The sequence below is a fragment of the Gymnogyps californianus genome, chromosome 2, assembly GCF_018139145.2.
Source record: "Gymnogyps californianus isolate 813 chromosome 2, ASM1813914v2, whole genome shotgun sequence".
NCBI lineage: Eukaryota > Metazoa > Chordata > Aves > Accipitriformes > Cathartidae > Gymnogyps > Gymnogyps californianus.
Window position 1 is genome coordinate 139,043,547 of NC_059472.1, and position 11,651 is coordinate 139,055,197.

At 51.2% G+C, this 11,651-nt stretch overlaps 1 protein-coding gene across 1 annotated transcript in view; it reads right to left on the reverse strand.

The window, feature by feature from the left end:
- The window catches only part of NXPH1 (neurexophilin 1), a 142,120-nt gene extending 131,420 nt beyond the window's left edge, over positions 1–10,700 (reverse strand). Inside the window, exon 1 of the mRNA XM_050892200.1 lies at positions 10,561–10,700. Coding sequence (XP_050748157.1) covers positions 10,561–10,614 — 54 coding nt within the window. The 5' untranslated portion in view covers positions 10,615–10,700. The remainder of the gene's footprint in view (positions 1–10,560) is intronic.
- Between the last annotated feature and the right edge of the window lie 951 nt (positions 10,701–11,651).

Sequence of the window (11,651 nt, forward strand, 5' to 3'; positions counted from 1 at the left end):
CTGCTAATCCACCCAATAACTTTTCCAAGATTCACACTCTGCTCTAGCTAGCAAATATTCTGTGCATTTAAGATGCAAACACAAACTACTTTCTGATATATTTATAATTCTGTGGGATAGTATCTTATTGCAACGACTAGTAGAGCCAGCAGAGCTGCTCACAGAGGAAGGAGGTACACAGCAAGAGGTACCACCATTTGATTCAGTAGAAAGAAGGTGAAGATACAGGAGATGATTCACACAGACCACTGTCTTATCAAGGGCCAGACAATGTCATTCCTTCCTCACTCCAAGTGACCACTCACAGAAGTGGCTCCCCTGAAGTTAAGGATATCCTTTGTGCAAGTAACTACCCAAAATCCCAATGTTTTATAATTCAGATATTAGAATGTAGTGTTACTAAACAGTCATACTCTTGCACCTCTGTTTGCAACACTACTACACTACCATCTACTACAAGCAAGCCAATTAAGCAAGTGGGATTGTTTCTGGAAGCAGGGAGAAGAAATAAGCAGGAATATAAAATTTTGGGCCTTGTTAAGGTAATATCCATTACAGATGAAGGCAGCAGGATGGAGCCCATCTTTTTTAATGGCGAAGATTTTGATGTACTATTTATAATGCACATGTTTTATATCACATCTCTGTATTTGTACTCCTTATTTCACTGCTCTTTAAAGATCTGTTCACTCAGCAATTGTCCTCCATAAAGCTACTGTATTATTGCTATGTTTTACCTAGCAATATTGCTTACAAAATCTTCTCAAGGTGCAAAACATTCCCCACATAAACATTAAGAAAAAATTCTGTATGTAATACAGAGTAGCTGCAGAAAGTGACAACAGAAATTACTCTAAATTAGAGTCAAATTACAGCTAACATTCTGATTTTAAACAGACCAATATTTTACAATATTGCTATTGACAGTGCAACAACCATGAGGACACAGCTTTAATATTATTCCTATTTTAAGTCCATACCTTCTTTTGCAAGACCTCAAATGCTATGGATGAGATTGTAAATACAAAAAGCAGTCCATTAATTTTATATAAGCAGTTTTATATACCTGAAGGCCTATGACAACATTTCTTGACAAAATAGCCTAGCAGAAGAATTGTTTTTCTAAAGTTCAATCAAGAATGGCTTATAAAAATGACTGTGCAGATAAATATTATGGTACAGGTGGTCTGAACTATCCATAACAGAAATTCCATTAGTTACAATTTTTTAAGAGCTCCCAATTACACTTTCAATTTGAAGTGGCATCTGAATAATGACAAGCAATTCTCGGTGATAGAAATAGTCTACTTAATCTTCAACAGGAGACAGAATCTGTCCTCCTCGCACAAGTAAACCATTGATTTACATAGGAATCCTATCTTATATAACACTGCAGGATCAGGCCATAGGACCTGCTGTATAGGAGCTTTTGGTTTTCAATAGTGGTCTCAATATATGGCCAGAGTGTGTCTTCTTTTTTTCTTTTTCCTTTTACCCAGTGGCTCATATGCACCTCTAAGACAAATGCAGGTAATACTGTGCCAGCTGAAAATTAACTCCCACATAATGCAGGGCTGACATGGCGGGGGGGGGAGGAGGGGGGGAAAGGCATAAGACATGCTAGTCACTAATCATTTGTAATGTCACTTACGTTATTTCTGACACAGGTATGCAGTATCAGGCAGAAGCACTCTACTCATAGGGCCAGATCCAAAACTACTGGAATTGTTAGAAATCATCACTGAGTTCAGGGATTTCTGGAACAAAGCATCAGATGTTCTAACTAGGGACATAAGTAGCCTTGTCTGGTTTTCAACTGAGGATGCTGTATTGGTTAGATTTTAAGTGACTCTTTACTTTTCTTTCTAAATAAATAATAGAACTTTAATATATCTTTTACATACATATATAATATTTTAATTACTGGTGGTTCCAAGAACTGAGGCTACTAGATCACTTCTTTCCCGGTATTATTTTGGCTGTCAGCTCTGCTGCTAAAAGGAGTCTGCTGAGCCTAGGGATCCTGTCCAGTTATCAACAAAAGTTTAAGGAAATATACAAAGAAATAACATAGGCATATTTTACTTATCAGTTTTTCAAAAATTTAGCAAAAAAAGAACTATCACAAGCTTCCACAATAAGAAACAACCAGGCTACACACACAAAGAAACAACCAGGTTCTTCATTCTTTAGTTTTTGCATCAAGTTTGGATTAGAAAATGAAATTTGAGGAAAATAGGGCACTAGTATCACTATCATTTGGTAGGCTCCCAGAAAGCAAAAAAGCCTAATTTCTCCCCCTTCAACAATCTGCAGATGCGGAAAGAGCAGATGATCTTTCCATGCACTGGTCAACCTGTCATCAAAGTGATGAAACAGATTAACAGGAGAGGTGATACTCCAGAGGGCACTGGCAAAACTAACACGTGAACAAACAGGACAGAGACCAACTAGTGGACAAATCATTTCGCAGCAGACACAGGGGGCAAGGAAGAAAATATTACTAAACCACTCCTTGGAGAGGAAAAGACAGGGCACCTGGAGAGATGGATGCAGTGTGCAAGGCAGATGAACGTCTCTGAGACATTTGTCACTAGTTGGACTGCAAGACACTGACATTAATGAGGGTGGCATTTGGAAGATAAAAGCAATATCTCTGAAGCAGACAATACAGTTTCCAGGCACCACGCATGGGGACATGGTGTAATCAAAAGGGACTGGAAAATGTTCACGTATAGCAAAAGCATCACAATCGCTACTGATATTCATGGGACAATACGGATCAGGAATAAATGGCTTATGGTTTTGTCTGGAGGGTTGGTGAGGATTGTGGGTTGTTTTTCCTCTCAGCCCAGTCAATTCCCATCACATTCCTTTATTGAAGGACTCTCCATCAGTCATTCACTTACACCTGCCTTGTCAAAAGTCAGTGTTTCATTGACAAGTGCTTTTCAGGCAGCAGACCTCTAGAAGACAGCTCTGTCAATAGTGAGTAGGGATTTACAGGGGTGGAGGCACTTGCCTGCGATTATCTCCTCTTGAAAGCAAGGAGGGAGCTGGGAGATACCCTGAGCACTGGCTGCCAGGACACAAGCAAGTGGAGGGAGCAAGATCTGGCTGCCCCTTACATGTGTCTCAGAGTGCCACTACACCAAAAATGACATCAACTGGGTCTGAGAGCCACTCCTGCCATGACCCAGGGGATAGGAAGTGTCATTATTAATTAATCACTCCCTGCTCTCACGTCTCGGTGTCAGCCATGTCCCACAGCCCATTTTGACTCCAGTGCTCTCGAGTGTCTCTGGTCTCTCTCCAAAAGGAGAGGATGCTGTGGTCCTGGGATAGAATGAGACAAATCCAAGCACCTGAGAACAGCCTTCCTGATCCCCACACCCATCCTGCCAGGGATCTTAGATTATTAAATCCAAGATGCCTTCCCTGTTCCCCTCCACACTCACATATGGTCAGTTTTTCCCCAGAAAATACAGCAGCTGCTTCGCCATCAAAAGAAAGCCAGTCAGCAGCAACAGTAAATACATCGATCTGCTGGTCCACCCGTCTACTTCTTCCTTCAGGAAAACTAACGCCGGCAGCCAAACCCCAAGTCCGGAGCGGGTTGCGGGTGAGGTCTGAGCAGCAGTGGCCCGAAACATTGACCAGCCCGGGACAGGGCGCCTACGAAAGAGGAGTTTCCAAGGGCCGGCGTGGTCCCCGGCAGCGCACAGCGAAGGGCGCCGGCGGGGCTTCCCGCCGGGGCGGGGAGCGGGGCGGTGCGGAGCCGGGCGCTGTCCGCGGTGCTGGCTCCGCTGCCCGCCCGCCTGCCCGCCCGTCCGTCCGTCCGTCCGTCCCGGGAGCTCTCCGAGGTGCTGCACGGCGCTGGCGCGGGGCCGGTGCTGCCGGGGGCGGCCGAAGGGGGAGCGCCAGCCCTGGGCCGGGGCGGCCGGGCGCGGCGCGGCGCGGCAGCCGCGGGGCAGGGCACCTCAAAGTCAGCCTTGTCCCGGTCCGTCGGCAAGCCCTTGTCCGCTCTCCCCGCAGCGCCTGCACTAGCCTTCCGCGGCTCGAAACGGTCAGCATCTCCGACAGAGGGGGGAAAAAAACACGCTTAAAAAAAAAAAAAAAAAAAAAAAATTAAAATTCACGGGGACTAATCGTGCACTGAAGAAAGTTTTAGACGCGGATCCAGTAACGAACAGGAAAATGGGAACTCAAACTAACCCAACGTCTGATAAGGACAAGCTCCTTCTGCTTCCTCTTTAATGCTGCATGCAGGGAGCGCAGCTCCACGTGTGAAGGTGCCCATGTGCCCGTCCTGCTGCAGAGTACCGAGCACCTCCCGGTTGTCCTTCAATACTGTCTCTCTCTCTTCTTCCATTTAGAAAGTGAAAGAGAACAGGGAAGTGGTAGAAGAAAGCTGACTGAATCCCTCCTTTAATCACAAACAAGCCCAGCAAGATGGATTCTGGGAAAAAAAGCTGTATTCCTAAGCAGCGACCGGTGTCATAGTAGTTAAAATAGAACAGAAAAACCTCTCTCAAAGTCAATTCTTATGTAGATGAGGCGACATAAGAGCTTTTCTCTCTCTTCGCGGGCTTAGTGAATTTCTAATTTGCCCAAAGAAGCCCTAGAGGAATGAGGAAGAAAGGGCGGGAATATTAGGATTGCTACTCGTAACAAATATTACCGTGCTGTGGATTGTCGCCTAGAAATACACTGAAAATAAGAGGATCCAACGCCATTGTCTCAGCCGAGTTATTTCTCTTGACCTTCGGCTTTGTCCATCCAGGCTGAACAAACTTCCTGCAATGAGCATCGCCCCTGCTCTCTGCCAAGACACACAACTTTGGTCAACTCACACAACTCTAGGTCACGGAAAGGGAAAGAGGATGAGAGGCGGTTTCCCCTCCAAAAGAAGGGCACGCGCAGAAGTTTAAACAACAGCCAGAAAAACGTAGGGTTAAACAATAAACTAGGAAATATGCTGTCCTGTTGAACAGCGAGCAGTTTCTACAGCATTGAGAACCCGCCAATATATATCATATCAATAAAAAGGAGCTCTTCGAAAGCTTGCATAGTAATTGAGATTGGAGATCTTTTTTGATATGGGTTGGCATTTCCTCATATCAATCTGACAGAGCCAACTCAGGAAATTGCTGGTAATATTCATCTGGGGAGCACTTTCATTAAACGTAATTCATTCGACTTTCACAATAAATTGAGTGACATCCTTATAGCAGAACCTTTTTATCCTTGATGAAGTGCTTGCCAGCCTTTGGTTTTCCACTTTATTGTCACATTCCTTAAAGCAGAATCGTCAACATGTCAATCTGCTGCATGAAAAAAATGCTAAAGCTGTATTTACAAAGCACCCAGGAGGTGGTTTAATGCTGACTTACAAGAAGAGCGAACTGGGTGTTAAACTATCTGATAAATCACAGCATAACTTCACCCAAACCCAATCGGAAGACCGGAAGCCAGTCCTAGGGAGGGAAGGCTGGCTCACACGTTCATTTTCTCCAAGTGCTGGCTATTCCGAGCAATTGGTTTCTTAACCTGCTTCACCGCACTTTGCAAGGCGACTGGGAAATTGGCTTTTTGTTAATTAAAATGGCGGTTTAGAGATGCAGGGAAATATTAAAGAGCTTAAAATGGATACCTCTAGGTACCGACTTGGAAGATTTGGCTAGTCAAAGAGAGGCGGGGATATTGGATTATATTCAGGTGCCTCCCTAAAAGGTGAAATCTGTTCCAGGCTGCTTTCTCCAGCGATTTAAGAAATGAAAATAGTGTGTACTAAGCACCAGGAAAAAGAAATTTCAGTCCGGGGAAACCCCTTCTTAAACTCCTAGCACAGGTCCCTGGTGGTTAGGAAGGAAGGAAGCCCGGAAAAGAATGCACCGTCCTTCGCTTAACAAAAAAACCTAGGGGGCAGATAAGTTTGTTTCGCCTACACGAGATCCAAGTCCGGTTGCTATTCCCGTGCCTTACCTTCCGAAAGGGTAATTATTCCCCCCTACACCACCGCGAAAGCGTCTCTCAAAATCCTTTAGAAAGAGGGAGCGGGATCCTCTCAAGGCTACGTAAACTCTCTCGCACAAAAAGCCCCTTCTCTCCCTCCGCGCCAAGCGCTCCCCCCCCCGCCTTCGACGTCAAATTGAAAATTGCAAGAAATCGCTTATTTGGGGGGAAAAAACCAATACCGGAATGCTTTCAGCACCAAATGACTCTGAGAAATACTGTGGGTGGTGATTATGATAGGACAATGCTTTCTCTCTCTTTTGTTTTTTGTTTTCTTTTATCTTCGCTGCCTATAGAGGGTTTTTTCCCCTCCCACGACAAAGTAGGACACAATCAGCAACTATCTTTAAAAAAAGAAAGAAGAAAAAGAAATCAACTTATCTCCGCCGGCACGTGATATCTCTTCACGTTCTCCACAGCTTTCATTAACCGGGGTGAAATGACCGCAAACAGTGCGACACAGAGCGAAATTAAATGTACACAAACTCTGGAGCCACTAACCCCGCTGTTTATCCCCTCAGCAAATACCGTACCAAGTGTGCCACCGCTGAGGACAATTTCAAACCTCTATTATTCACAACATTTTTGCAGGAAAGCTCCGCTTGGCTGTCAGAAGGCCTCCAAACTACAGTGACCGTGTGGAACAGACCTTAAAATCCCAGCCCGGCCCGGGGAGGAGGTTAGCAGGCTGCTTCCAAGACCCTCTGCCAATCCCATCGCCCTGTAAAACGAGGTGCCCCGGGAGCCCCGCAGTTGTACTTCTCTGACAAAGCGCCGCGCAGAGAAGCTCCCCCGCCAAACAACCGGCTCGCAGCCCTCGTCGGGTGGGGGTGTGGGGGTGTGGGTGTGGGTGTGGGTGTGTGTGAAAAATCACCCCTCCATTTGTTCTTGCGCTGCTTAAATTCTGCACGGAGTTAAAACGCTCTGCCGGTCAGCTCTGGTGTATATCCTAACTTACAAACCCACCGGTGAAGAAACACTTTGCTGGGAAAAGACGACAAGCCGGGGGGGGCTGAAGGGGGAGGGATCCTTACCCTAGCAGCATGCAGCGCAAAACTCCGACTGGTTTTAGTTCCGTACCCGCTACTCCGGGTAAGGAGTACCTAAGTAGTGAGCCGAAGTCTCTTCAAGCCGGGGTGATCCCAGCAAAACGGGTGCATGTTATCATTCCGTGCCTGTACCCTGCGGGAAGTTCCCCCTAGAACATGCGAAGGCAGAGCCTGTGAACATGTTGGGGGTAAAATCCTGCAATCTGCAAGGCATTTTGCCGCCCGGCGCCCTGGGTTGGCCGGAGGGGTGCGCAGGATCTGGCCGGCGGCCGGGGAGCGGCGGGACGGGGCGAGCGCCCGTCGCCGTCGGGAGCTGCCGGCCGGCAGCCCGCCGGTCCCCGCTGGCACGAAAGGTCTCCTTAGCAGCCGGTACGGAAACGCTCTGCCTCCTCCTTTGGGGCCGTGCTTGACCTGTCCCGGTGAGAAATAGCTAGTTAGGATCCTTGCCGTCTTTGCCAGCAGCCCGCGCGTTTTGTAGTCGCTTCTACAGCATGTTGCTTCCACCCAGGAAAAAAGAAAGAAATGAAAAGAAACAGCCTGGCGTTTTAATGTCCTGTGGTGTCGGACTGGAAATTCACTGGCAACTAGGCAGGAATTAAACGAGAAGGTTTCCATTAAGGGAATGGTGTAAAACCCCGGTGTCCTTATAAACAGAGCTCAAACCTAGAAGACTCTACGATCTCCGCGTGGTTTTTTCTTTCTTAATATTTACATGCTTCCTTAATGACGATTTTGAGCTCAGCACAGCACTGTTAGTTAAGAAAACATTATCCTTTAGAATAGGACTAAGATTCTTTCGAAAGAACAGCGGTGAAGTGGAGTCTCGTGGTAAGTAAGACCGAGTGCAGCTGTTTGAACACTTTCTGCAGCTCTCTAAATGTAAAGAAAGAAAATAACTGCAAGCCTTTAAAGGTTAACTCCTAATTCTACCAAATAAGTACGAAGTTATCCGTTTAGGCCGAAGGAAATGTACTTCCACTGCAAATCAAATATAACATTTTCAATACACTGCACAGCTCAAAACAAGGAGAAAATGCATATCTCGCAGAGGCTAACTAATGTTCTTATCAATAAACATAATACGGCGAACCATCTCTACCCCAGCAAAATTCCTAGTCGTTCTGGTCGGCCGTGACCTCTATAAATTTCAGGCAATAAGGCTGGATGGCATATGGCTCTATTAAAAAGGGGGAGAAAAGCAGAAGCACTTTTTTTTCCAAGATTTCATTAGGAAGAGGTTTAACGGTGGGGAAAAAAAAAAAAAAAAACAACAAAAACAAACCAGCAGTGGTTTGCTGAGTGAAGAGAAATTACAAGCCAGCGAGTGTCTGTAAATGAGTAACTTCGAGGCAGCCCAGCCTCGCTGCGGCTGTTCACTATCACCGAACACCGCCTAGTTTAGGCGGAGGGGAAACATGCTATTTTCCCTCTCCCCTATATTATTAACCCCTCTCAAAAAGGATTTTTTAACAAACTCGATAGGAAGGTGGTTGTGCTGCCATTTCATTTACCCTTCCTAACAGATTGAGTACTAAAAATTTAATTCCTAATTGAAACTGCTCTAGTCCACACAGAGCGACGCGCACACACAGATAGGCACAACAAAGTGCTGCACTTTGCTGGTTTGTGGCACCGCATTAAAGCTTTAATCAAAACTTCATGCTTCGATGCTAATAAACAGTTTATTATCACGCGATGGCCTAATGCAAACTTTCAGAGTCACTCTCGAAATACAGAGAATAGGGAGAGATTGGCATAAACGTGGAAGTATCGACTCAGAAAGAAGAATCGGGTTAGACAGGGAAATCCTTTGGATCCCCCCCGAGTGTTTCGGCAGAAGACACAGCCCAGCCGAAGAGCGCATCCCCTCCCCCTATCTTGTCTTTTATTCCTGATTTTTTTTTTTTTTGTATCATATTTCGCATTGTTTCGAGGGAAACTGGAAAATCGTCTCCTTTACTCTGCAATGCCAAGCCCTCGGAAAAAAAAAAAAAAAGCATTCAGGTAATGAAGTCTGTAACTAAACGGTAATTGAATCAGCATAATTTGCACACTGAATGGTTTTCAAATGCTCCCAGTTTACAATTAAAGGAGAATTAATGCGCTTGTTGTTCAGACTGCAGCGCATTAGAATAAATCCAGCACTGTTGTTGTAATGAGTCGAGAGCAGTTTAACTGCCAGCAAACACATTTAAAATTTAACACGACGTATCGATCTCGCTCCGGCTTTTTGATAGATTATTTGCCACGCACTTTTCTCCCCGCTTCCCCCCCCCCCCCCCCCCCGGCCATAAAAATTCGCGGGGAGGAGAGACGCCCGCGGCAGATGTGGCACCTCCCGGCGAGGGCAGGGGCCCCCAGGCGGGAGCCACGTCGGGCGGGCGCAGGCCGGGACGGGCGCGACCCCCGGCGCTGCGCGACCGCGCTGGGCGCTGCGCGGCCGCGGGAGGAGCGCGCCGCCCGACCTGCCCTCCCCCCCCCGCCCGTCCCGGCCCCGGCCCCCCCCCCCGTCCCCCCCCGCCCCGGCCCCGGCCCGGCCCGGGCCCGCTCGGGATTGGCTGCCCCGCGCTCCGCCGCGCTCAGCCGCGCCGCGCTGCCCCGCAGCGCCCCCAGGCGGCGCGGCCGCGCCAGCGCAGGGAGCGGCGGCTCAGGCAGCGCCCGGCGGCCGCGGAGCCGGAGCCGGAGCCGGAGCCGGAGCCGGAGCCGGAGCCGGAGCCGGAGCCGGGCCGTCGCCTCCCCCGGCACGGGAGCCGGGGTGCTTCTCTCGGCAGCGCTCCTGGAAAAGGGGCTTTTCCCTCCCCCGCCGCCACGGGGACGAGCTCCCGCCAAGCGTTCGCCTGCTTAACGCATCGCAGGCCAGCGAGGGTACGGGCTGCAAAGGAGCAGCCTGCCTTGTTTTTGTTCCTTGCGACCGTAGAGGGAACAAAGTGTGTGTTAAAGGAGATAACGCCGCTGTTTACCCGTGTTCCACCGGTAATCTTAAAGGAGATTTGCTACGAAAGTCAATGACACTTCACCCGGAAAATACTAGCTGTGCTCGTCACCGAGCGCCTGCACGCCTGTGCCGCGCCGCCCGTGGCGGCACACGGGGGAGCGGTTCCCTTCCGGAGGGGCTCCCACCCTCAGGAGGGAGCAGAGGGCAAGAAGTTGCCTCCAGCCCACAGCCTGGGCGGCCGCCCCCGCGGCGGCGCTCCGGTGCCCCCACAGGCACCGGGGGACCCGGCCCGGGAGCCCCCGACCCGGCTCTCGCCCGGCGGCGCGCCCCTTCCCCACGGAGGAGAAGTTATGGGTCTGCCCCCCCGCGCCCCGCCGAGAGCTCCCGGCCGAGCCCCGCGCCTCCCCGCCTCGGCTCGGCCCGACCCCGGGAGGACGGGGCAGGGCTGGCTGCGGGGCGCCGGTAGTTGCCGTGAGTTTGTTCGTTCTCCGCCAGGCTGGTGCCCTCCTCCCCGCCGAGCTCCCCCCTCCCCGACCCGTGCGAGGGGCCGGGGGCACTCACCAGGTAGAGGGTGGGCTGCAGCAGAAGGACCGCGTACCAGTACACAGCCTGCATCCTCGCCGCTCAAACTTCCCCCGCGCTGCCTTCGCTGCCTCTTTGTTCCTTCCAGAACATAGATCCACCTGACATCCACTTTACAGAACAAGCAGAGCTCTCACCAGCCTAGACAAAAATGAAATTATAGACCCCATGACCACAAGACAAGGTTAGGCTTGAGACAAGGGGGGAAGAGAGGTGTGTAGGGAAGGGGGGGAGGGGGGGGCGGGAGAGAAGGAGGAGATGGGGTGTGTGGATGGGGGTGGGGGAAACAAAAAACGATTAAAATCGAGTTAATCCAGCGTCAGAGCGAAGTGATCGCACGGTCCGGGCTGGCTGCAGAGCGCCTGTAGGCAGCGCTCCCCGGCGCTCAGTCCTTTTACTGGGCGGGAGAGCCCCGTGGTGTGGGCTGGGACGGCCCGGGGGTGCCACCGCCAGCCCTGCCCTGCCTGCTTGCCTGCCTGCCTGCGCGCCCTCGGCGGGGACCGGGCGGCAGCCGCCCGGCAGTTGGCCGCGGAGCCCCGGCAGCGCGCCGGAGAGCGCAGCGGCGCCGGAGCGGGGCGAAGGGGCAGGAGACGCTGGGATCGGGGCTCCGGATGCTCCTGGGCGCTTAAAGCCGAGGCGAAGAGCTTCGCCTCCGGGACGCCCGAGCAGACTCCGCGTATCCCCACAAGCGCCCACCTCCCTCCGCCGCTCCTAAGGCGCGCCGTGCCTTGCCCCAGGCCGGCACCGCGCCCCGGGGCGCCCCGACGGGCGCGGACCCCCATCCCCGGCCCCAGCCCTCCTCCGCCCCCGCGCCCCGCGGACAGCCCCGCCGCCGCGGGGGGGCCGCGGCGGGGATACGTACGGCGTGGGGGGTCCGACGGCGGCCGGGGCTCCGCGGGCCGCTCCATGGGCGAGCCTAGAGGGGCCGAGCGCCGCGGCGCAGCCCGCTGCCCCTGCGCATCTCCTCGCCGCGCTCCGCACCGAGGTGTCCCGCGGCCGCTGTGCATCCGGCGCAGGCACTGTCAGGGCGGCGGGGCGGCTGGCAGGCTCTCCCCCCCCTCGCCTCCCCT